The sequence below is a fragment of the Diplotaxodon limnothrissa genome, linkage group LG7 (assembly GCF_057381915.1).
Source record: "Diplotaxodon limnothrissa isolate DT_005_m linkage group LG7, D_limnothrissa_male_GT1.1, whole genome shotgun sequence".
Taxonomy (NCBI): domain Eukaryota; kingdom Metazoa; phylum Chordata; class Actinopteri; order Cichliformes; family Cichlidae; genus Diplotaxodon; species Diplotaxodon limnothrissa.
In genome coordinates, this window is record NC_140602.1 from 21,982,967 (window position 1) to 22,010,474 (window position 27,508).

Genomic DNA, 27,508 nt, shown 5'->3' on the forward strand with positions numbered 1-27,508 from the left:
TAATCTCAGTAAATTCTCGATTTAACAAGGTGACAATTACTTTTTCACACAGGGCCAGGAAGGTCTGGAAAGAGCTTTTTCCTCCAAGAAATGAAATCATCATTCAAAAACTGCACTTTGCAATTACTCGGGTCATCTTTGTCTATTATTAAAATTTGTTTGATGATCTGAAATATGTATTACAAATATGCAAAAAAAAAGAAGATAAGAAACCAGGAAGAGGGCAAATTATTTTATTTTTTTTGCAGATTTTACTGATTCTATACATGCGGTTTTGTGTTTCCAGTGAAGTTGCAGCTCTCTTTCCAGTCATGTAAACTGGTAAGGCTAGTTGATCAGGACTTTATTCAAAGTAGGATGATGCCAGTAGTTGTTTTGTCTCGTGAGTGACTGCACTGCATGCTCATAGGGTGGCTGTAGCTCAGGACATAGAGCAGAACATCTACTAGCCAGAAGGGTTGTGGTTTGATCCTGCATCCATCAGAGTGTGAATGTTCGATAGTAAAAAAGTGCTTGTATGAATGTGAGGGAGTGGGTGAATGATGCATGTTGGATAAAGCGTTTTGAGTGCGCAGGTAGAGTAGAAAGGTGCTATTGCTACCATTGTCACTGAAGCAACTCATACATGTGAACGCTGTTTCTCTCATTGTGGTGCTTTCACCAAACTATTCCTTTGAAATGATGTTTTGATGGCCAGGGCACTTTCACTTTAAATTCATGTAATCGAGAAATGAGCGCAGAGACTATTTGTTTCCATTTTTTATTGTGTGTTCTCATTGAACATGAACATTTAATCGATGCAACTGATGACTAACTCCTACTTAAACAACCGACACCGGGATTGTACGTATGGATATGGAGATACCCAGCTACTGTACTGCTGACACAATATTCACTATTAATAACCAGATTACAGAGACATCGCTATGGGATACTAAGCAGGCTGATGCTGAGAGATAATACAGGATACGTCGCAAATGCGTTAGCATGTTAGCATGATGTGTTGTTGGGTTTAAATGAGCTGTGGCCCAAATGGGCGTCTGCCTCGGTCTGATGAAGGTCGTAGCGCTTCACTCCCGGACATAAATCCTTGTGCACACTACGTCATCCGCACCAAAAATCTGGAGGGGACAAAAAGATAATTTCATCCATGTGATAGTGATTATCGCTTATAATGGTCACATTTTAAAACTTCAACAAGCCTGCCTAAAAGTCCTAAGGCATTTGGACTTTTTCAGTTTTTGAGTGTGCAAATAAGTGCACACTAAATCTTTCTGAAAGAATGTGACTTTATCCTCTGTTCTAAACACACTGAGATGACAAAAGCCGAGCCTTGAGCTAATGCAAACATTTTTTCCCCCTTTGCACAAAGACACAGACACCGCAGCATAGTTTGTGTTGACATGCAGGACCACAAAATACCAGAAAATATGTGTTCTCAACCGATCTCCCAGGACTGATCATGAACAGGTTTTGTATTTCACATGAGAGTACTGATGTGTTTCCTGTAGTCTTATTACTGTTGAAGTGCAATGGACTCATTTGGAAATGGCTTATGTCTGTTTCTGAATATGTCCTTTGTTTGCTATGAAATTGAATTTCATTTGTTCTCCACTGTTTTCTTTATAAATTTAAAGTTTATATGCTTTTTTTAAAATAAATTTCTGCTGTATATACAGGAGAATTTCCAGAATTTTTTTTTCTTTAAATAGAGTGGCACAGGTGGGCCTAAGACAGGAATTTAAAAATGTTCTCTTAAACCATTTAAACAACAGTGAGGTATCTGAGGGGGAATCAGGGGTGGTGTCCTCAAAGAAATTGTCTACAGAACCAAAAATCTGTGCCAAAGGTGACAAAAAGATTCTAGTTTCTCAGTTTCCCCCTCGCTCACATCCAGAATCTGATGATAGCTGCTGAATTCTTTGGTCAAAAATCATACTAGCAGTTGTTCACTGTTAAACTTTAAATGGGTGTTCAGTTCAGTTCAATTTTATTATATTTATATAGCATCAATCATAACAAGGCATTTTATATTGTAAGATAAAGACCAACCCTACAATAATACAGAGAAAACACCAACAGTCAGAGAACCTCTTTGAGCAAACACTTGGTGACAGTGGGAAGGAAAAACTTCCTTTTAACAGGAAGTCCAAGGAGCTTGAAAAGAAAAGCGTCTGGACTTCTTTAGGTTTCTTGATTTGATTGATTTCTTTACTTCTTGATTTCAAGAAACTTAAAGAAGTCCAGATGCTTTTCTTTCCAAGCTCATTAGACTACGATCACCTGGATGACTGAGGACCTTCACAGACCTTTTAACAGGAAGGAAACCTACAGCAGAACAAAGGCTCAGAGAGAGGCAGCCATCTGCCGTGCGACGGGTTGGAAGTGAGGGGAGGGAGACGGGACAAAAGACACACCGTGGAGGAGAGACAGAGGTTAATAATAACTAATAATAAATGCAAAGTGCTGTATAAACGCAGAGTGCATCACGGGAAGCCCCCAGCAGCGACAACCACATGTCATACGGCTGAGAGTGGTTTGAGTCTGCCCCTGCTTTCCTGTCCTTTCTTCACTGAGCCTATCAAATAAAGCTGAAAAAGGCCCCCCAAAAAACCTATATGCTTGATCAAAAAGGAAGGTTTTGAGCCTAATCTTAAAAGTAGAGATAGTGACTGTCTCCCAAATCCAAACTGGAAATGGTTCCACTGAAGAGGGGCCTGAAAGTTAAAGTTAAAGGTGCAGGTAACAGTGCACATGACTCCCACCCACTGGGATCTGAATTGCGTTGTATAGATTTCATACTAGAGAGCTGGCAGGATAAAAATATCTGATGTCTGTGCCTGACATTTATGTTTCCACACACGCCTCCATCGAATAACATCTAGAAAGGTTCTGGGCTGTGACACATGTGTTATAATGGTTTTAGACTCATATTAATAGGTTTCCCATTTTATTTTTGGCCATTTAGTTGTCAATCAGAGTGATTGAAAGATACTTTCAAATCGACTTACTTTCTCCTTAGAAAGTATTCTTGCTTTGAATTCTGAACCAAACAACAATCTGCTTTTTTCTTCAGGATAATGTCAAGAGAATAAGATTATGTGGGCTGAAGAAGAAAACTTTTCTCCTTTTAATAGTGAAGTATGTGCCACTACATCAGTGTCACATTTATGCTCATCAGTCTGGGTCTACCTCACACTGCCGATGATGAAACCAAAGGAAACTTCTGAATGACTGATTTATGCACAGCTCGAGCCCAGCCTTCTGTTCTCTGATTTCATTTCAAGATGATGCAGCTGCAAAAAGACGTCCACACAACAACTTTATCCCTCAAGTATTTCCAGACTTAAACCAATTAAACAGATCATGCAAATCATATGGAAATGTGCCCTAGTTATGTGCCACATTCAGACCATTGCTGTGTGATCTTGAGTCTTCCTTTGAGTCAGGAGCTGAAGCTCTGCTATTGTTAGTCGCTTTTTTTTTTTTTAAAGCAGATAGCTTCAAATTAGATTCACACAATATTTCTTTCGGGTTTTGCAGCTCCTTGTCTGACAGAAAGGCATCTGGGTGTGAAGATGACTCGTGGCTCTCTCGTTCTCGTAATGGTGCTTCATGACGTGCTGAACAATTAGTAAATGATGCCTCTGTTCGTTCAGTGATTTAGAAATAAAGCAATCAAGAGTGTTGGCTTTCCGCTTCAATGAGTTTAAAAAAACATAAACCATGTAAACCTGCTTGTTTAGTGTGTGGTGTGTTTCTGTTTCTGTTTGTTGAATTTCTTGTTTCGTGTTTCTAATAGTCTTATTTTCCCAGTGTTCCCAGTAGTGTTTATGCATTTATTTCCCTTACATTTCATCTGCCTTCTGTCTTGCATTTGGTCTTTGCAATTTTATAACAAATTATGGAGATAAAAAGTCTGGAGGGTTTTTAAAAAAATTTTTTTAAAGTTTAACATTTGGTAATCCTGCTTAAGAACTCTTATAATCTGTCCAGTGAGATGAAATGCAAACCAAAGGAGCCTATCAGAGACCTATCAGAGTATAGTGCATTAGTTGCCTAAACCTATCCGCAGATGGCTCCAAATGTAATCCAGGCAGCGATTATGTTTGCCACTCCAAAGTCATTTTAGTAATCTATAGACCAGAGCGTAGACCACTGAGTCAAGGTTAGACATCAGCCTGGCAGATCAGATGATGTCTCAGCTGACAGCCTTGCGTGAGTCCTATCCTGTCACATCCCCCATGCTGTTTAATCAGCTTCAGCTTGTGCACATGTGCTGCTTCTCTGCAAGCCCCTTTGCAACCCAGAGGTTAATGGCAAGGCAATGGCACACTACTCCTTAGTATTATCATGGATGGACAGTTTAAATTACATTGCATATTATTCTTTAAACTCTACATATTATTCTTTAAACTCTACAGTAGCATGGACAAATGTGGCTTCAAGCTTCTCTGACTGTGTAGCGACGTACATGGATAATAACAGTGAGGAGAGCTGAGAAGCACAGAGAGTGAGCTTCTGTCACAGTTCAGCAGGATCACTCTCCGTAAGTGTGTGAATGCTTCAGCTCCTCCACAGCAGCATGGCTACCAGAGGGGCAAGCTCTGTAACACATTTTGCTTTTATCGCCTCGAGAAGAATTCATATGTTCAGCCTCCTCAGCTTGTCAGTTTGAACGAGGAGCTTCGAGCAAAATACTATTTAGACACTGAGGATTTGATTTAAGCTGTTTCTTGCTTGATTCTGGCCTGTAATATAGAGCTATATAAACATTCTGTGATGACTTATTTTCAGCATCTAAACCTTCCATATTGTTTCAGGCTTTGGCCTTTTGGATATTCATCTCATAAGAACAACAGGAATGAGTGTGGGAGCGCTGAACATTGAGAATAGAAAGCTGTTGAGGCCCTGAGAACTGGTCTTCTGATGCGTTGCTCTGCTCCCCTGCACGTCATTTGAGGGGCTTCAGACCCATTGACTCCTGCCCATATTAATCTGGATAAATACAGGGGGTATTACTGCAATGTCAGCGTAGCAGCCCCTCTTGTTCTCTTTTCACATCTCTCTGCGGGGTGGATGAAAGCTTGCCTCCTTGGTAAACAGCCTCTCTCATTTCCTTTATGGATGAATCTCCAGGGTGACTTCATACACTCACTGCCTGAGTTTTATTAACCATTTCTCAAACAGAGTACACTAGTTGCTCAAAAGGCACATCTTAATGCATCTGATGTCTTCTGGGTCCAAGCCGTGATGCCTTACAGAAGAAACCTTACAGATCCTGCTCTCGATCCGTGTAAAATAACATTTTTAGGCGAACATTCATTCTTTGTCTTTCTCTTCATTTAGCCTCGACTTTTCTGCTTTTGTGTTGGTAAAGTTGCTTTGGGGTTTTTTTCTAAGCAACAGTGGTCATCTATTAAGAGGCTTTCAGTGAGAAGATGACTTATTAGTGTGCGCTCACCAGTGTGAGCTCATCTCCATTCAGCTCTCGGGTCCAGAAGGTCTTGGGGCCGTCACCATCCACCAGAGTCTGCTGACAGTGAATTTTGTTCTCTGACTCCCAGGTGGCGATGCTCTGGGAAGACAGGGACAAAAAGGCACCAGGGTCAGCACGATTTTCTAGAAGATATATATTCATGTTGCACTTTTACACTGTTTCAGGGTGTGCAATGTGATCATTTCCCAAATGGGCTTTTTGAATTTTACCCTTAATGCATGTCAGCATCAGCACTAAGTTGATTTAGCCAGAAGTGAGTTTTGCTCACAGACTGCATGTCAAAGATGCATTCAGCATTTTGACCGCCGCCATCTTGTTTTGTTTTTTTAAACTACGCATTATGAGAAACCGAAGAATGCTGTGTGTTCAGACACTGCTGACTTGCCAATCACAAGGTAGCACACCCTAAAACATGTCCAGCTTTAACATGAGTTTCATTCTAAATGGGAGCAATAATTTCAAACATGAACATTAAGCTATGCTGAACAATAACTAAAAGTAGTAACTGAGATCATAAATACACAAGGAAAATCTTTACCGAGCTCATAAATCAGAGAACACGAGAAAGACTTCTGAGAAACTTCTGAGAAATCGCCATTAGAAAGAAATGTAGGATTTAACCTTTTATTACCCAGACAGCTCACAGGCCACGTGGACTTAGTTTCAAATTTTGGCTGTAAAATGACCAAAATTACAGAATTACCAAAAATGACCAAAATGGTTGATGAGTTACAGTAATGTAAGGGTACTGTGTACACAGCAGAACTCTGTGAATGCATAAAGGTTTCACATTTGGTTGATATATAGTTCCCAAGCTTGATGTTTTACTGTATATTTAAAATATCAATATAGCAACGATTTGTAGAACATTTACACATTTACCAATTTTAAACTCATTTGCCAGCATTAATGTATCTTCAGTCTAGCCATGTACTGGTTCAGTGGACGTATTCGCCAATAACCTGACTGAACAACTTTATTCGGCCACACATGAATTAGAACAACAAGCAAAGCTGCTTACAAACACTTGATGCATGTAACACATTACAGCCAGTCCTGGCAGACCTCCATTGGCTTCACATTTGCTAAAAAATCCAACACAGCCTACTTGAGAGAAAAAAACCCCAAAAAGGTCAGCGTATATAATTTAGACGGTGTGGGACTCATAAACTGCCCTTGTAGTTCATTTCAGCTGTCCACTGTTTCCACAGCTGTTCTGTTAAATAAACTGTATGATATTTTAGGAAATGTGCTTCTCTTTCTGGATACGAATTCATTGAGGAGTCATTTTACATCATACATGTTAATTTACTCTTTGTTGTAATTTTACTCAGATTTCATATATTTAAAAATGAGAGAAGAATTCAGAATTAGAGAACTTTTTTTTTCTAGTTTAATCAGTGTCACTGGCATCTACCGGTTTAACAGAGTGAAGCAGGGAGGTATGCAGTTTAGCACAAAGACTGGAAACTCAGTGTACCACCAGCTCTATTATAACACCAAATGTTTTATTTTGTTAATCCATTATTTTATTGAATTTAACAAAATATCAGAGTGTAACTGGTGGCTAGGTTGTCACTCAAGAATAAAAACACTGCCTTATTCTTCTCTGACTCTGATTTCCCACAGTTGAAGTTTGCTTCGTCTCCATACAACCAGCTGCATTTTTCATTTCAGCATTGCATCCTAATTAGCTAAGTGATCTCACTCCAAAGCCTGGAACTGATCAAAGCTGTCAAAGCATTATCCAAGACTGCATTTAAGCTTAAAAAACCCTAAAAAAATCTCTACAATATGAACTCTCACATGGTGGAGTATTTGTGTTTTGATTTCTGATCATTTGTTTGATAGTTTGTGCTATTTTGTAATTCGAAAAAAGCACCATTCCTCTGATTTGAATTCAGCAGCCACCTCGGTTTCTCAGAGGCAAATGTTAATCACCATATCAAAGGTAGCCAAAGCCATCACAGATCCCCGCGGGCTGCCGTCCACAGTCTTTGCCAAGCTGAAGAACAGCAGGGCTTTCTTCCAGCGTTCCCTCTGTTTATCAGCCACGACAGCAAGGCTGATATGGTTTTTCACTTTGTAACTCTGTGTGTATCAGTAGCAAGTCTTAGAGAGATTTCCTGTAGCAGGAACTATACCACAAAGACTTTATATGGTGCTCATATTTATATATCTGTGGACAGATTTTACCAAACGTCACATGCAGTAACAGCTGTGCAGCTGACATAAAAAATAAAAAGGTCAGCTGATGATATTCCTGCCAGATCATCTACTACTTTCTTTCTTTAGCTCTTTTTTCCACTCTTTGCCTTTTTTCTTTTTTCTTCATTTGATCTTTCTTTTGCTTTCCTAGTCACAGATAAATTCTCATGCATCCTAAGTGCTTATGTACACACATTTGAGGCCAAGACCAATGTCTGCAGCATGTGTTTCACCTTTTCCAGTGTTGTCTGTAGTGTTTTACTTATCAGAAAATCCCCTGTCTTTGCTTTTCTTTTAGTCTCTCATGTTTTACCAGATGCAAATAATATGATGGGATGTGGAGGGAAAGCATCTCATTTCCTGTTAAGGTTTAAAGTTTTATGTTGGATTTTTCAAGCTTTCTTTCAGAGCCCAAAATAACACTCTCGCTCAGCTTCCTCCCACAGTTTGATCACATTATCTCTCTAACGGCAGTGTTTATCCTTTGGCTTTCCTTGCAGCTGCCAGAAGACAAATGACGTGTCAGACTGGTAAAGAGAGGGCAGATGCACAGTTTTTTCTAAGAACCGTTTAAAACGGACTCCTACAAAAAGATGACAGATATTTGAAAAGAAAAACGCAACCTCTTTAGTGATAGATTCCCACGGGAACTTATGGTCACAAATTGTCATTTCGTTCATCTAATATGCGTCTTTGCAATTTTTTCATTGTTTCAAAATGGCTTTTGCGGGCATATTTTTCAGTATCCCATAATAATATCATATGAGCATATGAGAAAATAGAGAAGAAAAAAAGCTAATGTTGGCTGTTAAATTTCAGAATCTTTAGATTATTATCCATCAATGAATATCTCAGTGTAAACCTGTGTAACTGTGGTGGGTCTCAGACCCCAGAGTTAGTGTTCTTCCGCCATTATCATAATAATGTTGAGCAAGGATCAACATCGCAATTGACCAATCATGTTGTTGTGATGTCATAGCTTTGCATGTGGGGAAAAAGAAAAAAATGTGATTGATTATACAAAACTCCCTTGTGGTAAAAATGGTAAACATTTCCACTCTTTTCTTTATTAATTTATACAATGTAATAAACACTTTACCAAGCAGCATATCCGATCTGTATGGAAGCCCGTTTCCGCCACTAAAAAAAAAAAAAAAAGGATCCATAACTCAAAATTTCGAGTTATTTTCTCGAAATTTCGAGTTATTATCTCGAAATTTTGAGTTTTTTTCTCGAAATTTCGAGTTATTATCTCGAAATTTCGACATATTAACTCAAAATTTTGAGAAAAGCAACTCGAAATTTCGAGTTAGCGCTGCCAATCAGTAATCTACGTGAATGACGTCATTTCCATGTTACCCGGAAGCTGAAGCCCTCAGCTACAAATGCTACAGCTAAGCTACCGGTATTACATCCAGTCGTGAATGCACAGATTGCTGAGTGTTTTCAGCCTGGCTTCACAAATGATGAAATCCCTGTGTTATTAGCTGAATCACATGGTGTTACTATCAGCAAACATACTTTAATTTGTTGGGATCCGTTTTTGAGTGCGCGGTCCTGCGCCATATGCTTCCGGGTAACAAGAAAGCGACCTCATTCACGTATATTTTTGATTGGCAGAGCTAACTCGAAATTTTGAGAAAATAACTCGAAATTTCGAGAAAATAACTCGAAATTTCGAGTTATGGATACTAGCTTTTTTTTTTTTTTAGTGGCGGAAACGGGCTTCCATAGGATCTGACATCCGAGCGTTAGCTAGCTTTAAGGCTAGTGCTAATTGAACGCGATTGGTCAGTTGCACTGCTGATCTTGTACCAGCATTATTACGATGGTGTACAAACAATACCACTGCATCAGATTAACATATCATAATTGCATCATTTCCTATATTTTTTGTCATTGAAAGCATCGCTCTTTAGGTTGAAGTGCTACACACAACATTAGGTGGAATTATGAAAATCACTGGGTATTTATTAAAGCGTTTGACACAGCAGTATTTTTCTAAGATGTACATCGAGGTCATATGAAACTTGACTAAGCAAAAGGTAAACGGTCCACCCTTAGAAAGAAATTTTTATCATTAGCCGGTGTTACAGTGGTTCGTTAGCAAAAAAGACACCACCATCATCAGTGCTGCCCATCAGCATAAATGAAGAAAGTGCTCTTTGCTATGTTGTGCTCAGATGATTTTTTACATTTACAAATGCAAAAACCACAATTGCAGGTAGTAAATTACCTGATAATAACCACCTCTCTCCACTAAAGCGTATCTCCTTTAACTTTCGCTGTCACCTCTGGCATTGACAGGAAGCACCTTATCAGTTACCACACAGATTAACCGGAGCTTTTTAACCTTGTGGTGGTGTTAATAAGCCCTCTGCTCTTCACAAGGTGCAGATCAGTTTGTAATCCTTTTAACCACTGGTGCAGCCAAGCCTGAAGGCTAAAACCCACTAAGGGCTTCTCTGCCAACCTCATCCACCTGAGACCTCGCCAACACCCGCGCACTCCCTCTCGCCCCTGTGGCACATGTGCCAGGGTCAGCGGGTCCTGCCTTCTGCAGGTTTTGCTCTAGGATTGTGTAATAATTGCCACACAAGGGAACAGCAGGCTTGCTGCTGACCACCATTGCTTCATTTTTACCTTGAAATATGCAGCAGTATTTTTAATTGTGTTTAAAATAAAATCGTGATTATGTGGGGCATTTCATCACCTTTCATCTCCTTACAGCTTTACTGTTTTGATTTAAAGCCTTAAGCTAAACAGCTGTTTTAAGACAAAGGGGGCATTAAAGCCTTGCCAGCAACAAACTGCAGGGAGCTCAGTGGTAATAATGGTCTATTTAGTAGTTTAATACACAGTAAGTGGTTAAATAAGCTTAAGATTGGGTGCATATTGGAAAGACCGGCTTCAAATAAATAATAGTGTTGCTTTATCTGTAAATTGGCAACTGCTAAAAAATAATTCTCCTTGTAATGTTGAACCATCAATGCTATACAGTGTTTTCAGTTTCAGCCTCCCGTGAGTGTCCGGGATTTGTTCAGCACTGTTTGCATAACCCCTAATTAGTGGCTGAACTCAGTCCAACACTGAGGTTGTTGTCATTTTCTTTTCTGTGAAAATGTCCTGCTGGTTTGCAACCATCTCCTCTTTTTTCACTTGTTTCAGGCACTCTGTGGTCTCAGGAGAGAAACATGGGATCAGTCAGAATGCAGAACGAGAAGAATTTGCTGCACATCAAAACTAGCTAGAAGACTTTTTTTGTTATTATTATTTATATTATAATTTAAAATATTTGGTCCCGTGCTGAATTTGTAAGTCTTGCAAAGACGTGAACATTATCTAATTTTTGGACAAGCCCTTGTTGGTGGTAAGACATTTCTTGAAGTTGGTCAGTTTGCAGACATCTCAGGGTGGACTCCTTTAGGTTTCTTGGCTGCTGCTCAACAACTTGAAGGACTGAAGTCTGGAGACTAGCTAGGCCACTCCATGACCTTAATGTGTTCTTCTTTAGCCGCTCCTTTGTTGGAATGGCTGTTTTGGGTCTTTGTCTTGCTGGAAGACCCATCCATGACCCATTTTCAGTGTTCGGGCTGAGGGAAGGAGGTTCTTATCCTCCGTCTTTTTTTTGTTGTTATTCTGTCTCCAGTAAAATGAAGCTGCCATAAAAAATATGTACAGTTCATTTCTTCGTGAGTGAACAAACAAATTCAGAAGTGGATTGAATAATTATTTCCCCTACTGTGCATGCTATAACACAAATTTGATTAAGCCAAACACAATAAATATAAACCCCTATTTAAAGTGGCCCGACAGCCACTTTAATTTAAAGACAATTTTACATTTAAATCCAGGGTCAGGCACACCTCTGCCTGTACCTTTTGTCTTTCATAAAGCCTTTCGCCCCTAAATGCAGTGACGCTGATGCGCTAGCTCAAGCAACCAGAGGTGAGAAATGTGTGACGGTAACTTGACTTGTCGCCTTCCTAGCAGAGATGCTGAGAGCTGTGTAGCCCAGCCCCAGGGCTCAGACAGAGGGAGCCAACGCTGTCATATAAAATGGGTCATGTCTGCTCCCCCTGGCTGCAACATGTAGATCAAACCATAAAACAAAAGGTAAAGACAACAAGTCTGTGTGTCACATGTTATCCGGTGAGTGCAGCTAAAGCATTCAGGTATTATCTGCAGTGCTACAGAGAGAGAGATACAAGGCTCAAACTGTTAATGAGTTCAGTCCAAATACCCACAGGGATGCTGTGGTTTGGGATAAATACACACTGTATCTCCAATTTCTCAGGCTTTGGGCTGAATTATATTGACTAGCACATGCATGCAATTACACAGTTTCCTTTCCGTGTGCAGAATTTCTTCTCCACAAGCAGGAATTTCACTCGTCCTGTTGCCCAGGAATATTTCGGGATGTTAACTTTTCCATTACAGATTTGAAAATGGAACCAGACAACTGTCTAGCTTTTTGGAAGAGCAAGCTGGCGGGGAAATTACGTAATACAGGATAAAGAAAAGCAGCTTGAAAACTTGCTACTGAATGTCGACGGCCAATTCTAATAAAAAGAAAAAAGGTCTCTAAACGACTTCAGTCCCTCACGAATAGATGATAAAGGTATAGCGTGTTTTTTGATCATTTATGAGACTTGCAATGAAGTAGATTAACATTAAAAGGGAACCTCTTTATGTTTTAATGATGGTTGCTAATATTACCATTAACAGAGTTTTATATATGGAGTTCATGTAGGTTCATGTGTGTACTGTACAAGTAAACCCAGTGAGCCAGTGGGTAAGACTAATCTCTGTATGATGTTAACTAGTGGCAGTATTCCCAATATAGGGATGTCAGGTGCAGATGCCCCACCCACCTGTTGTTTAAATCTTCTAAGAGGGGGCAGCCAATCGGAGGAAAGTTGTCTTAAATGGAGGAGCTAAAAGTTCAAATATTTGACAAATATTTGACAATATCTTATCAAAGTATTTTAAAAATATGACTGATCTCCAAATTCATATAGGTTTGAGAAGGTCGACAAGATTCTCATTCGCACATCTGTTATGTAACTCTCTGCACTGCACTTTCTATATTCACATAGGTGAATATACTGCAGCACAGCTCTCACTTATTCCAAGCTACTTTTCTCCTGGCACTTATAGCAGGGTGACAGCTTACTGCTAGATACAGAATCCCTCCCAGCTGCAGGATTTATGCTGTGCAGCTCCAAGTTCTTGTTGAACACAGGCAAATGTAAAAGTGACTATCTTGCTTTTAAAATGCTCGTTGCAAATCTGCACGTGTGGAAATAAAATCCTCAATTTAGTCATGTTAACTTTTATGCTCAGTTGTATGTCTCCTCTAAGTACCACAACCCAAATTAATATGTTTTTCCCTCTTACATACAATAATTTTTATATCAATTATAGGCCCAGAAAGACAGATGTTTAAATCAGTGGCTCCCAAACTTTTTTTGCTAGGCCCCCTTTGTTTTACAAGAAAAATGTTCTCGCCCCGCCCCCTTCTCGCGCGCGCGCACACGCACAAACACATCCTCCGACTACACACACCCATATTTTGCTCCATTGCGGTTTATTTCACACCTCAAACATTTAGTTAACACTTAAACAAATACAAGTAATCTGCAATAAATTACAGGTAGTAATAAAATAAACTAGGGGAGACCGGGGATAGTTGTAACATTTTTGACATTTCTGTCTGTAAATTGAAGCTCTTTTAAGGTAGTGGATTCAAAATGTAATGCAAAGTATTTACATGTCTCTGCTATTAAATAGTGCAGCTATTTTCTCTGCAGCACAATTACCCATTGCATGGTATGGCCTCAAACACAAAGAGTGAAATGTTACAATTAACCCCATAGTCTGGGTTAGTTGTAACATATCCTGGGGTGAAATGTAACACAATGAAATAAGGGTACTAACAAAACATTAACGTGTAATCTTTGTTTATTCAACACATGAATGCACTTAGAGCCATTTATGTAATTATGTGTGTGTGTGACAGAATGCAGAAATCTAGCTTTTGAACATATTCCAACCCCCCAAAAAGACAAATTATGGAATTTTCTGCAACTGAATATTTCATTAATTTTGGTTGGTCTTCCTTGAGTTTGGCCTCATTGGTTCAGTGGGCATTATAACCTACAGCTCTTGCACCAATTTTGAACATAACAATGAAGCTGAAAAAATGTAGTTGTTCACCAGCATCGCAATTCCATTACTTTTTATCATGGCTTACCTTGGTGTGGTTTGCAAAGTGCTTCAGAAAGATGAGGAAATCTGTTTCTTGCATCCATCCTGATTTATTTCCACTACCAGTACTTCCTACTGGTCCATCTCTGACACAGTGGTCTGCATAATGTATGTGTGGGAACACAAACAGTGGAGGAATTGTGTTGCCAATGGCATTAACCGCATATAGAAATGCGACCAGTGAACCTCTCTCTGCTGATGTCGTTGCCCCAACTTGTTTAATATAAGTTAAAGTAATATTGTGGTAAGTTGCAACATCTGCATTATTGTTACAACTAACCCAGACTGTTGCTGTTACAACTGACCCAGACTCCTATAGCCATGAACTAGCTAACATTACAGGCAACGGCTAAAACATTAGCACTAAAGACCTACACAGAATATATCCCCATAGACATACAAATAACATAATTTAAGTTTGATGAGTTTAACTGCAAAGCAGATAATGCTATTACAAATTGAAATAAAGTAGAAAAACGTACTTTTTGGCATACAAATCACTTTTTTTCATGTTAAATTGTCTGTGTTTGACAAAATGTGCTGATTTTTCACATGTGATAGCAGAACTGAATTGGGCATGCACAGGATGAGTCACATCATTTGAAACTTAGCCCTGATTGGAGAAATTGGAAGTGTTACAACTGACCCACGTTACAACTATCCCCGGTCTCCCCTACTAACTATTTTACACTGTGTCCACATCTACACTGGTATTTTTGAAAACGCAGCTGTTTCGTCCACAAACGGCGTTTCGAATCACCGAAAACGGAGATTTTTTTAAAACACCTTTTTTGCATTATGTGGACAAGGAATACAGAGTTGGTCACGCAACGTCAAAGGTATGTGCCTTTTTTCCCATCACGCTGTGCACCACGTTATTGTTTACATGAGATGAATTGCAGAATGACAGATAGAGACAAAATACTGTTAATCTGACTATCTTCAGGTTTTACAAGCTTACATATACACACGCAGTTACAGTCCCTCCATTTAGAAAGGCAGAGGCTTCATGGTGTGATTATTTTACGCATGGTTGTTTGTTTTTTTCATGTGCTATAATATTCAACATTGCTATCAATACATTTTTCAAAAAATGCCTCTGTGTGCAAAATGGGTTTAAAAACATAAACAACTGTGGGACACTGTTTGTCCGTGATTTGAACAGCCCAGTGCTTGATCCCGACACAGGGAAAACCAATTCTGCAGGGGAGACCTACCTTGGCACTTGTGCAGGTGAAACCAAAGGGCAGATATGCTTCACCAAAAGTTCATTTTTCTTCCTTCCTTCACACAGATTTGACATTTATAGCAATAAACAATATGACACCATGTATAAACTACATAAACAAAGTAACTAATGATATTACAGTAACAAATATAAAGTAGAAAAACGTCCACGTCTCCATTTACAGTACATAAATATTATCTCTGTAATATCAGGAAATGACTGAATGCAGATGATGTAAGTGACAAAAGTAAAGTGATTAATTTTCTATTAGGTCAACTTTAGAGGAGTGCAACTGATCATATGAGATCATTTTATTCGTTGATATGCAGACACAGGTGGCGCTCAGCTCTAAGAAGGTCAGTTTTCACATGGGCCTTATCAGGCTTAATCGATCCCCGCTTCCTCTTTATTTAATTGTGCAGCCTGCATATTCACTTTACGGATGATGTAAATGCCTTGTTGTTCAGATCGTATCGAGAGATGTCTCTAAGAGACGAGCTCACTATCATCACAAGCAACAGAGTACAGCTGTTAGTTCAGGATGTCTACATTTCCTCCCCTCAGATATGCAGATTGTTGTAATTATGAATTACACATTGAGTGACTGTTGCTTTACTGGGATTTGTTATTAAATGAACAATTTTATTACATCCTTAGTCCACTCTGCTCCCCCTGGGGCACACACACACACACACACACACACACACATATATATATATATATATATATATATATATATATATATATATATATATATATATATATATATAAAAAACACCCAGCACGCCTCTGCGGGCGGTTTATCCTTCAAGCTCGGGTCCTCTACCAGAGGCCTGGGAGCTTGAGGGTCCTGCGCAGTATCTTAGCTGTTCCCAGGACTGCGCTCTTCTGGACAGAGATCTCCGATGTTATTCCCGGGATCTGCTGGAGCCACTCGCCTAGCTTGGGAGTCACCGCACCTAGTGCTCCGATTACCACGGGGACCACCGTTACCTTCACCCTCCACATCCTCTCCAGCTCTTCTCTGAGCCCTTGGTATTTCTCCAGCTTCTCGTGTTCCTTCTTCCTGATATTGCTGTCATTCGGAACCGCTACATCGATCACTACGGCCGTCTTCTTCTGTTTGTCTACCACCACTATGTCCGGTTGGTTAGCCACCACCATTTTGTCCGTCTGTATCTGGAAGTCCCACAGGATCTTAGCTCGGTCATTCTCCACCACCCTTGGGGGCATCTCCCATTTTGACCTCGGGACTTCCAGGTTATACTCGGCACAGATGTTCCTGTACACTATGCCGGCCACTTGGTTATGGCGTTCCATGTATGCCTTGCCTGCTAGCATCTTGCACCCTGCTGTTATGTGCTGGATTGTCTCTGGGGCATCTTTACACAGCCTGCACCTGGGGTCTTGCCTGGTGTGATAGACCCCAGCCTCTATGGATCTTGTGCTCAGAGCTTGTTCTTGTGCTGCCATGATTAGTGCCTCTGTGCTGTCTTTCAGTCCAGCTTTGTCCAGCCACTGGTAGGATTTCTGGATATCAGCCACCTCCTCTATCTGCCGGTGGTACATACCGTGCAGGGGCCTGTCCTTCCATGATGGTTCCTCGTCTCCCTCCTCTTTCTTGGGTTTCTGCTGCCTGAGGTATTCACTGAGCACTCGGTCAGTTGGGGCCATCTTCCCAATGTATTCTTGGATGTTCCTTGTCTCATCCTGGACTGTGGTGCTGACACTCACCAGTCCCCGGCCCCCTTCCTTCCGCTTAGCGTACAGCCTCAGGGTGCTGGACTTGGGGTGAAACCCTCCATGCATGGTCAGGAGCTTTCTTGTCTTTATGTCAGTGGCTTCTATCTCCTCCTTTGGCCAGCCTATTACCCCAGCAGGGTACCTGATCACGGGCAGGGCGTATGTGTTGATGGCCCGGATCTTGTTCTTACCATTCAGCTGACTCCTCAGGACTTGCCTGACCCTCTGCAGGTACTTGGTGGTTGCAGCCTTTCTAGCGGCCTCTTCATGGTTCCCATTTGCCTGCGGGATCCCCAGGTACTTGTAACTGTCCTCTATGTCTGCAATGTTGCCTTCTGGTAGTTCAATCCCCTCAGTTCTGACTACCTTCCCTCTCTTTGTTACCATCCGACTACACTTCTCCAGTCCGAACGACATTCCAATGTCATTGCTGTATAGCCTGGTAGTGTGGATCAGTGAATCGATGTCTCGTTCACTCTTGGCATACAGCTTGATGTCATCCATGTACAGGAGGTGGCTGACAACTGCTCCGTTCCGTAGTCGGTATCCGTAGCCAGTCTTGTTAATGATCTCACTGAGGGGGTTCAGGCCTATGCAGAACAGCAGTGGGGACAGAGCATCTCCTTGGTAGATCCCGCACTTGATGGTAACTTGTGCTATGGGCTTGGAGTTGGCCTCTAGTGTTGTACGCCACATCCCCATTGAGTTCCTGATGAAGGCTCTTAGGGTCCCATTGATCTTGTACAATTCTAGGCATTCCAGTATCCAGCTGTGGGGCATTGAGTCATAGGCCTTCTTGTAATCAATCCAGGCAGTGCACAGGTTGGTCAGTCTGGTCTTGCAGTCTCGGCTGATTGTTCTGTCTACCAGTAGCTGGTGTTTTGCGCCTCTGGTATTCTTGCCAATTCCTTTCTGTGTCCCGCTCATGTATTGACCCATGTGCCTGTTCATCTTAGCCGATATGATGCCTGACAGGAGCTTCCATGTAGTACTGAGGCAGGTTATTGGTCGGTAGTTGGAGGGGACCGGTCCCTTCTTGGGGTCCTTGGGGATCAGGATATATATGTATATGTATATATACATATGTATATATATATATATATATATATATATATATATATATATATATATATATATATATATATATATATATATATACATATACATTTATATGTCTGTGTCAAAACTTTAGCTGCTTTTGAGGATGAAAGAGTCCTCCCTCGGGGACTGCAGAGGTTCAGAGAGAAACTCTCACCAGTGCCCTTAATCTCTCTGCTCTGACGTGAGCATGATACCAATAGATGAGACTGTGAGGAGGTATTAATTTCTCATTCGGGCCTTTGAAACAGCTTTGAAGCTCTTGAAGACAGAAAGAATTACCAGCAGTACAAACAATGCAGACAGTTTAAAGCATGAAGCCGATTGCGTGTAATATCTGCTGGAAAAGAAGACCAAAGACAACTATTTGAGACGTACCAAAGATTACAACATTGTGCTTATATGTCACATCTTTTCATGAAATTAATGTGTTGAAGGATGCCTGCTGATTTAAACCTCACATTAGTGCATGATTGTTTTCTTTTTTCAAACAGCTGCAATGATCTGTATAAAATGCTTAAGCCAACTTTAATGAACTCTAAGGCACTTTGTCAGCAGTTCAGAGGCAATACCCACGACATCCTAACCCTTACACTTAAACTAATTCTGATTTTTTTTAAAGTTTCTATGTCCACCTTCAGGGGACTTCTGTTGCAGCACATGGGAGGCGAGTCCCCACAGTGGGTTTGTGGTCCCACAGTCACACCATTAATCAAGCTTCTCCTAACACATGGGTGACTGTAACATAAACCATCTGCTTCGCATCTTATTTGCTTCGCAGAAAAACAGCACAAAAATTATTGTGTTTGAAAAAAACAGAAAAAGATAGAGTTTAACATTTAAATGAGGGTGGGGAAAAGGGAAAGCGAAGGGGAGTAAAGCAATGTGGTTCTCATAAGCACCACAAATATAATTGAAAAATCTCAACAGCCGTGTCTTTTTTTTCCATCCAGAAATTATGACTCGATTGCTCAGTAAAATCCACACATCTTGTTTTGAAATCTCTTTCTCTCTACAGAGCTACACCTGCCTCTTGTACCACTTTACAGAAGGACATGCGGACCTCAAGGGGCTGTGCTAGTGACAGGGTATAAATATTTATGACACCTTTGTGTCTCTAAAACCACCGACATAGGTGGTTTTAGAAAGCAGAAAGAAAATAAGTTCTGCATTAAGTGATTGGTTTGTGGATTTTTCTTTTTAAGTAACTGGACTGTTTTCAAAGAGCCAGTTCTGCTGATTTTTTATTTATTTTGACAATAAATGAAAATAAAATCCTTTTGACAGTGGTGCTCCTATTCCAGACCGTCCCATTATTTTCTGTTTTTAATTTGCCAAATAATATGCAAACTTAACATTTTCAAGAACCTGAGACAAAATTGAGCGTGCTAGAACGGCCTAAAACATACCTTTAAACTAAACCAAACTAAGCCAAAAAAAATAGACTTAGTTAGTTTTAGCCTTTATTCTGGACCACGTTTAACTTAAGGTTACCACTTGATTTTTTTTTTACTTCTCACCAAATTTACCTTGCATTTCCGTCCATCCACCGTCTCCTCGTCAAACTCTTCACCGATGTGGAAGTTGATTTCAGTGGTGCGCACACTGGTGGAGGTTTTGATGTAGAACTGCTCCCCGTCCTGACGGATCTCCACATGAGGGTTGGAGGCCGCTGCCACGGCCACCTTCCTCAGCATGGCGTTCACTCCTGGATGGACACGACCCGAACCAGGTCAACAAGAGGGAGAAACAAAGGTCAGTCTCACGATTGTAGCTGGGTTTCACTAATTTATAGTTTCAAAATATCCTTTATGATGTTTTAAAGTTGTTCAAACTCTCCACTGTCTAAAAAACCTTTTACTTCCTCTCCCCTTATGCAATCTTTCTTCTGACTGGTTGCCCTTCACAAACAGAAGGTTTGAATAATGGTTGGGTGTGGCTTTTCTACCCAGACTCAGTGGTATGTGCTTGGAGTCACAATATTATCCCTTATGTTTGCTCTTGTTGTCTCTGGGACCCATTTTTGGTGTTCACCAAAACCAAATTTCTTTTGTTTTATTAATATTTCAATGTTGGGCTCTTTGGCTTTGGCTTGTTTTCCATTAAAAGCAAAAATTAAAACAAGTTAAGTGACTTCACAAGGTTCCACTCACATGATCAAGATGGCAAAAATTCTCTCTGCTCAGATTTTAGAAGAGAGAAGGATTTGAAAGAGTTTTCAGATTGTGAGACCTTTTGGCTTTACTGGATAGTGCAAGGCAGACAGTTGGCAGGAAAGAGGGGAGAGAGTGAGGGACACGCAGGAAATGGTTTGGATCAGACTCGAGCCTAGATCCCACAAGCAAGGACCTCAGCCTTTAATACTTGGGTCACCTGCTCAACCAGATCAGCTACACCAGCATCTTCAATTCAGAGTCTGACTCGGCGCATGAGACTGACCATCAGTCAGCTCCTAAATAAGCTGGTCAGCAGCCAGCAAGGGCAGAAATATGGATGTCAGAAATGGTCTTGCATGGTCTTCGTTTCCAAGGAATGAGCCACCCCACACGCCTGCCAGTGTGATTACTTGTGGTTCCTCTGATATTCAAAAGTAGAGTGGGAGGAAGAGCCTTTTAGCTTTCAGCCGCTCTTCTGTGGAACCTGCTCCCAGTTTGGATTCAGGAGACAGACTTTCTCTTTACTTTTCACATTAGACTTAAAACTTTCCTTTTTGATAAAGCTTATAGTGAGAGATGGATCAGGTGAACCCGAATCCTCCCCTAGTTTTGCTGCAATAGGCCTCTGGGGGTCTGGGGGCTTCCCGTGATGCACCAAGTGTTTCTTCTTCAGCTCTTTTCACTCTGTGTTTATACACCACTCTGCATTTAACTATTAGTTATTATTCATCTCTAGCTCTCTTAATCATTGTGTCTTTTGTCCTGTCTCCCTCCCCCAACCAGTCATGGCAGATGCCCCCTCCTTCCTGAACCTGGTTCTGCTGGAGTTTTTCCTTCCCACTGTCGCCAAGTGCTTGCTCAAAGGAGGACATTTAAATGTTGGGGTTTTGACTTGTACTTGAAAAGAAGTCAAATAGAGATTTCCAAAAACAAGTCTTTTTAGTCTGTTTTAGTAAAGATACAGTGTTTCATTTTTTTTTTTGAAATTTTGACACATTATGAGAAAAAGTGGGAAATGCTGTTTATTCTGTACAGTAACAAGATGTAGGAAACCAGCCATCGATATACCCTCAGCCCCACCCAGATAGTCTTCTCTGGGCTTGCATGCCAGTTTCTATCAGCTCAGGACCTTAAATATAGTGAGACAAGCTGACTGCAGGTTTCCTTGTATTGGTTTGTGTTTGCATCCAAACATGTTTGAATATTAACCAAGAATGACAGCGACACATTTGTGAGTGAAAACACAATAAATGCTCTGTGGCTCGGGCAGAGCCCACAACTATTTCACTAAACTGCACTAAACTCACTGTGAGGGATTATTCAGCCATGTCTGCAAGGAAAGGAAACAAACTGTTGAAGATGTCAGGTCAGGTCAGCGTTGACTTTCTCCTTTTGTTTGACGGGTGCAAAAGTGGTGATCCTGCACGTGGCTCCATGCAGGCGTGTGACAAGTGTTTGGCATGCCCGGTTTGAGTCCGCAAGACCATCTGGCCTTGCGTCCTGCCAAAACCCTGGCTCTTTTATGTCTCAGTGCCCTTCTCCTACCAACAGCCGACTTACAGTTCCATCCATAGACAGTTTATAAGCTTGCAAACAACATCAAGTGTTTCATTTCCCAATCCCTAATTAGCTCAGATCATTCTATCCCCAAACCGCTGTGTTAACAGTCAGGATTCAAAACACATTTGACAGTTTACTTGACCCCACCCATGGTCTAAGGAGATCACAGAGTGGTTTGGGGTTTTTTTTAGCATTAAATATGCATGAGGATCAGTGCAGGCTGCCCTCATGTCTAAAAAGGCTGCATTTCCTTTGAATTTAATTTGCATGCATGTCTCAAGGTCTATAAACGGTTCTAACGGTGCTAACAACTTGACTAAAGTTTCTATTGAGTATTTACAACATGCTTTGGATGCAGGTTTGCACACATCAGGTCTTTTCGTTCTGCATATTGTCCCCTCTTTCTTCAGGGGAAACCTCTGAGCCAATAAATAATTATAAAGATGTTGATGGAAAGTGGAGGCCGCAGCACTGGCATCCACGTCAGTTGCCCATCACTGCCCTCTCTCATTCTCATTGATGGGGTCCTTATGTAAGAGCTACCGGGTGATCTGACGTGGCAGATGTTAATGTGTTCCTGAATGGATGAGGTGCTAAACTAGCAGAGTGACTGATTTCCCCATTAGAGTTAAGGCCAGATCAGCTGCTGCCTGGTGAATGTCAAACGCAAAATGGGGAGGGGTTGCTGGAGAGGTGCTTTAGTGAACTTTCCAAACTCCTTAATGACTCCATATAAATAGAGGCTGGAAATGAAAGAAGTGTGATGTTAATTTATTTATCCATAAAAACTGAAACCAGCATTGTTTCAGTCTTTGCCTCGGTGATCTCCAACTAAGGCTATAGGTTCAAACCAGAAGACATTTTTCAAACATGTCAGGAGACCAGATACAGTAGATACGACCAGCATCCATATTGATATTAAATGACATAGATTAGACCTGGATGATTTTTTTTATGCTAAAACCTGAAGTGTCCATTAACATTTTGAATCTTAATCCAGTCTTTGGTGTCAGCAGTTCGGGAGAGTTCCTGGAACCTCTCACAGTGGAACTTCTCCCTGAAGGGTTCTGCATTATTCTAAAGACAGGCGGCCCTTTGCCGTGCTCTGCCTGCCTCGGCGCTGCCAGCATGACTAAACACTGCAACACAATTGAATGACCCAGTTAAACTGGTCTGAACCTAAACCATCACAACCATCAGTTAAGATTAAGAAGAGTGAAAAAACAAAGAAAAAAGAACAGAGGCGAGAGAAAACACTGGGCTCCAGAGACCTCCCCTGGCATTAATGCATGCCCTACTTAAATGCTTAACATGAATAATGTTGTGCACCCCCCATTTTCCTCCCCATGTAACAATACAACGTCTGTTTAGGGTGGAATTTAGCATCCACTGTTTCTTATCTCCCTTAAAGCCAAGGGTTTTCCCTGCGGCAGCATCTCTCCGTTCTCTGCCTCCTGTTCCCAGGGAGCTTCTCCGAACAATATGATGTTGTCGGAAGTCAGGAATGCCATTCCCAAAGAACAAGAAAAGCCCATTTCCTATATGGGCATGATGGATAGTCAGCCTTGCACAGAGATGTGGCTCTGGCTGTGGAGGAGACTGAGGGAAGGATAGAGAGGGCTTACCTAGAGCTTTGAGAAGTTCATCAAAATTCTCGCTCTTCTTCATCTTCCAGGTGCCAGCAAAGTTAGGCATGTCTGCTGAGGCTGAGTGAGAGGGCTCCAGAAAGAACCTGTTCCACGCTCTGATGATCTCTCCTCTGTCTCTCTTTGACTCTTTCTCACCCTCCTCCTTCGCTGCGCTCCCGTGTCCTCTGCTCTGGGCTCAGCCTCCCGCTCACACTGTTAACACCCAATTGTTTCTGTTTCTTTATTCACACAGACAGACGCTCACTCACACACACATACACACACACACTCCTGCCGCTTTTTTCATCCGTGCGTCTCGGTGTGCTGGATGCTGGATGTCTTCAGCTCCTTTTTAGCAACTGTCTTTAATGAGAGGCAGTGCAGGTCCCTCCCCCCCTCCACCCACCGCCCGGACGCTCTGTCCCATTAATACAGGAGAACAAGACTGACACGTCTGCTCTCTCTGGGGATCAGGAAGACTAAATTCATTCTTTTAAAGAGTATTTATAGACCAGCAGCTTGTCAACAGCTGCTTTAGGAGTAGCCATAGTGTGAAAGTTTGCTTTCATAGTAATTGACAAGCTGGATCCAAAGGCAGAAAATATATCAGGTCACAGGTTTTACAGATTTTTGTGCACTTCTACAGATCCTGTGAGATATTAGGTTAAACCGAATGAGCTTAAAACACATCGTGAACCACAAACCCAGATCAAAGATTTTCCTTATTGCTTCAGATAGTTCTTGTGTAATCCCCTCGCAGGCTTTAACAAACAATGTATTTATTATGCATTCTATTGTGTTGCATTAATTATGTATTAGCTTGTGAACTTTTGCCTTTTCCAGTCAGAAATGTGTTGCTGTGAGAAATCTGCTTACATGAGGAAGTAGAACAACCCCAAAATTTCCTAAAAGTGAAAGTTGATGAAAACAGATGTCTGTGTGTCTCACTCATGCTAATGATATAAACTAAATAACATGAGGGAGTGAGTGGAAATTGTCAGGGTGCGGAGAGAGTGCTGGATCATGAAAGGCCAAAAGGCTGTAATATGCTTCCCAGGCAAATGCTGCCCGCATAAATGCAAGTCTCTCTCTCAGCCAATCATATACAAAATTTTGGTCAGGATGTGACTGTGTCCCATTTTCATGCATGTATGTATACCGACCCGCCACTTCATTAGTAACACCTTGTGATTGCCTTTAAAACGTTAAATTCTTCCATGGCACAGGTTCAACAAGGAACCAAGAAAAATTCAGCAGACATCCACTCTCAACATTTCTCCAATCGTCTGCTGGGCATTTTTGGTGAGCCCATATAAATTGTTGCTAGTGGATAAAAATATTCTGACTGTAAAAATACTTTGCTGTTAACAAGTGATTGTTGAGAAAGACTCAAAGGTGTCTTGCTATTCTCCTTATACCTCTGACATCAACGAAGCATTTTCTCCGATGCAACTGACACATTGCTCACTGGATATTTCCCTGTTCCAGATCCTTTTCTAGAGGTGCTTATGTGGGAAAACACCAGTCGATTGGAGGTTTTGCAAAACTCAGACCTGTCCATATATCACCAACAGCCATGCCATATTTCAAGTCACCTAAATCTTCTTTCTTCCCATTCTGATGCTCAGTTTGAACTTCAGCAGGTCGTCTTGACCATGCCAACACACCTAAATGCACTCAGTTGCTCTCATGTGATTGGCTGATTACATATTTGTGTTAATGATCAGCTGAGTCACGAGTGGTCCTTTCATAGACCCCTCAGTGTCTGAAAGGGACAGCATGAGATCATGTACCAATTAGTTTTGTTGTCTAAACCTAACCAAAGAGCAAAAGTAAAAAGTTAATGTGAAAGATACAGCGGTCCCATGCACACCTCTGTCGACTTGCTGGAAGTCACGTATTTGTGCCATTTACAAACCAGCACTCATGTGGTGGATGCATGTTATTGTTATTTACCCTGGAAAAGGTCCTCTGACGCAGCACAGCCTTATCATGTCCCTACAAACTGCTAAGCAGTGTTTAGTCCCTAAACCTTACCAAAGGACGAAAGCAGGAATTTAAAAAAAAAGTTAATGATAATTCAATTCAATTCAATTCAATTTTATTTATATAGCGCCAAATCACAACAAAAGTCGCCTCAAGGCGCTTCATAACAAAGTGCAGTCCAGACAAGACGTCAGCCATAGCTGTCCAATTCATAAACCAGCAACCTGTGGCACCACAGTCCCTCTAACCCTCTTGTTTGGGACTTGGTGGTCTCTAAATGTGTCCTGGTAAGATGCAGATACTCTGATAAAACAGTTTTACACGACCCCTCCAGGATATATAATCTATATATACATATACAAAAAAATCCACTCTAGCCCCTGCAGGTGGTCTATCCCTCAGGTTCCCAGGCTTCCGGTAGAGGACCTGAGCTTGAGGGTCCTGTGCAGTATCTTAGCTGTTCCTGGGACTGCACTCTTGTAGACAGAGATCTCAGATGTTGTTCCTGGGATCTGCTGGAACCACTCGCCTATTTGGGTGTCACCACATCTAGTGCTCCGGTTACCACTGGGACCACCGTTACCTTCACTCTCCACATCTTCTCGAGTTCTTCTCTGAGCCCTTGGTATTTCTCCAGCTTCTCTTCTTGCTGATGTTGCTGTCATTCGGTGTTGCTACGTCTATCATTATGGCTGTCTTCTTCTGTTTGTCTACCACTACTATGTCTGGTTGGTTAGCCATCACCATTTTGTTCGTCTGTATCTGGAAGTCCCACAGGATCTTCGCTCAGTCATTCTCGACTACCCTAGGAGGCGTCTCCCATTTTGTTTCTGTGCTGCCATGATTAGTGCCTCTGCACTGTCTTTCAGTCCAGCTTTGTTAGCCACTAATAGGACTTCTGGATGTCAGGCAGTTCCTCTATCTGCTGGTGGTGCATACTGTGCAGGGGCCTGTCCTTCCATCATGGTTCCTCCTCTTCCTCCTCTTTCTTGGGTTTCTGCTGCCTGAGGTATTCACTGAGCGTGCGGTTGGTTGGGGCCATCTTGCTGATGTATTCATGGATGTTTGTTGTCAGACTTGATCTCTTTTTAAATGTAAATGCCACTAATTTTATTCTCAGTTTTCAGTCCACAAGAATTAATAGCAGTTTGTTCTTTCTTCGAGACTAAAATAGAAACTCCTGTCTTCATCTAAGAAAATCTTGATCTGATCTACAAACAGGGTTAATAGTAAATTCAATTCAATGCTGCTCTGCTCTTACAGTGCTTCGTTTTGTCATGTCAAACATAATGACAACATCGCTGTCCTCCTTCCAGTACGCCGCATGCAGCCATTGCCACAACAACAGGTTCATTACCCGCCATTATTACTTCCCTGAAACTCATCTATGCTGAAAATAGCTGCATCATTATTGTTGCTGCATCAAGTGCCTGAAGAAAAATACATGCGTGCGTTCCAGTCGAGGCTGAGAGAAAAGAATCCAGGTCCACACGTTGTACTGTATGCAGCGTGTTTCAGGTTTAATACTGGAGGCACGGATTCCTATTTGCCGATGTTTGCTTTCCCCTTCTTCTGCATGTATGATGAAGCCCCCCTACAATAAGAGACTGTCCTATAAGTCTATGTCTGTGTTTCCAGTTGTCATCGTCACAAATGTCCAACATTTTAAACAAACAATGAAGCAACTGTGACTGGCAAAGAGATTTTTAATTTACTTTTTCTGCATTAGTGAAAAGTAAGTTATAACATTATATCATTACATTTGTATTTTACCATGTTGTCATTTATTCATACATGAACCTTATAGGAGCCCACACTTAACTGTACATTAAAGATGGAAATATCCTCTGTCTGAAAACTGAAACCAGTGCAGAAGAGCTTTAAACCTGCATCCTTTATAATAGCCACTAGGGGTGACTCTTGTGATTTCAGAAGGAGTTCATAGAAGTTTACTGGGAAACAAACCTACTACTCCTGTGACCTATGACCTCTTAAACAGCTTTTCCAATGGGCTCCATTACCAAATTAGAGTCTTACTGAATAAAACATGTTGTTCCTTTAGTCCATTGTGGTCCCCATTAGTGTGCAAAAAGACAGATAAATCAGGACTAATATGGCAATTGCTAAAATG

General features: G+C 41.2%; 1 protein-coding gene across 1 annotated transcript; it reads right to left on the reverse strand.

The window, feature by feature from the left end:
* Nucleotides 1-1,070: 1,070 nt before the first annotated feature.
* On the reverse strand, nt 1,071-27,134 carry crabp1a (cellular retinoic acid binding protein 1a). Its single transcript, XM_085357668.1, has 6 exons — nt 27,102-27,134; nt 25,265-25,277; nt 23,389-23,460; nt 19,577-19,755; nt 5,465-5,578; nt 1,071-1,121 (listed from the first exon to the last, which is right to left on the reverse strand). Exons 3-6 carry the CDS (start codon nt 23,456-23,458, stop codon nt 1,071-1,073), a joined length of 414 nt encoding a protein of 137 aa, XP_085213794.1. The 5' UTR covers nt 23,459-23,460; nt 25,265-25,277; nt 27,102-27,134.
* Nucleotides 27,135-27,508: the final 374 nt, after the last annotated feature.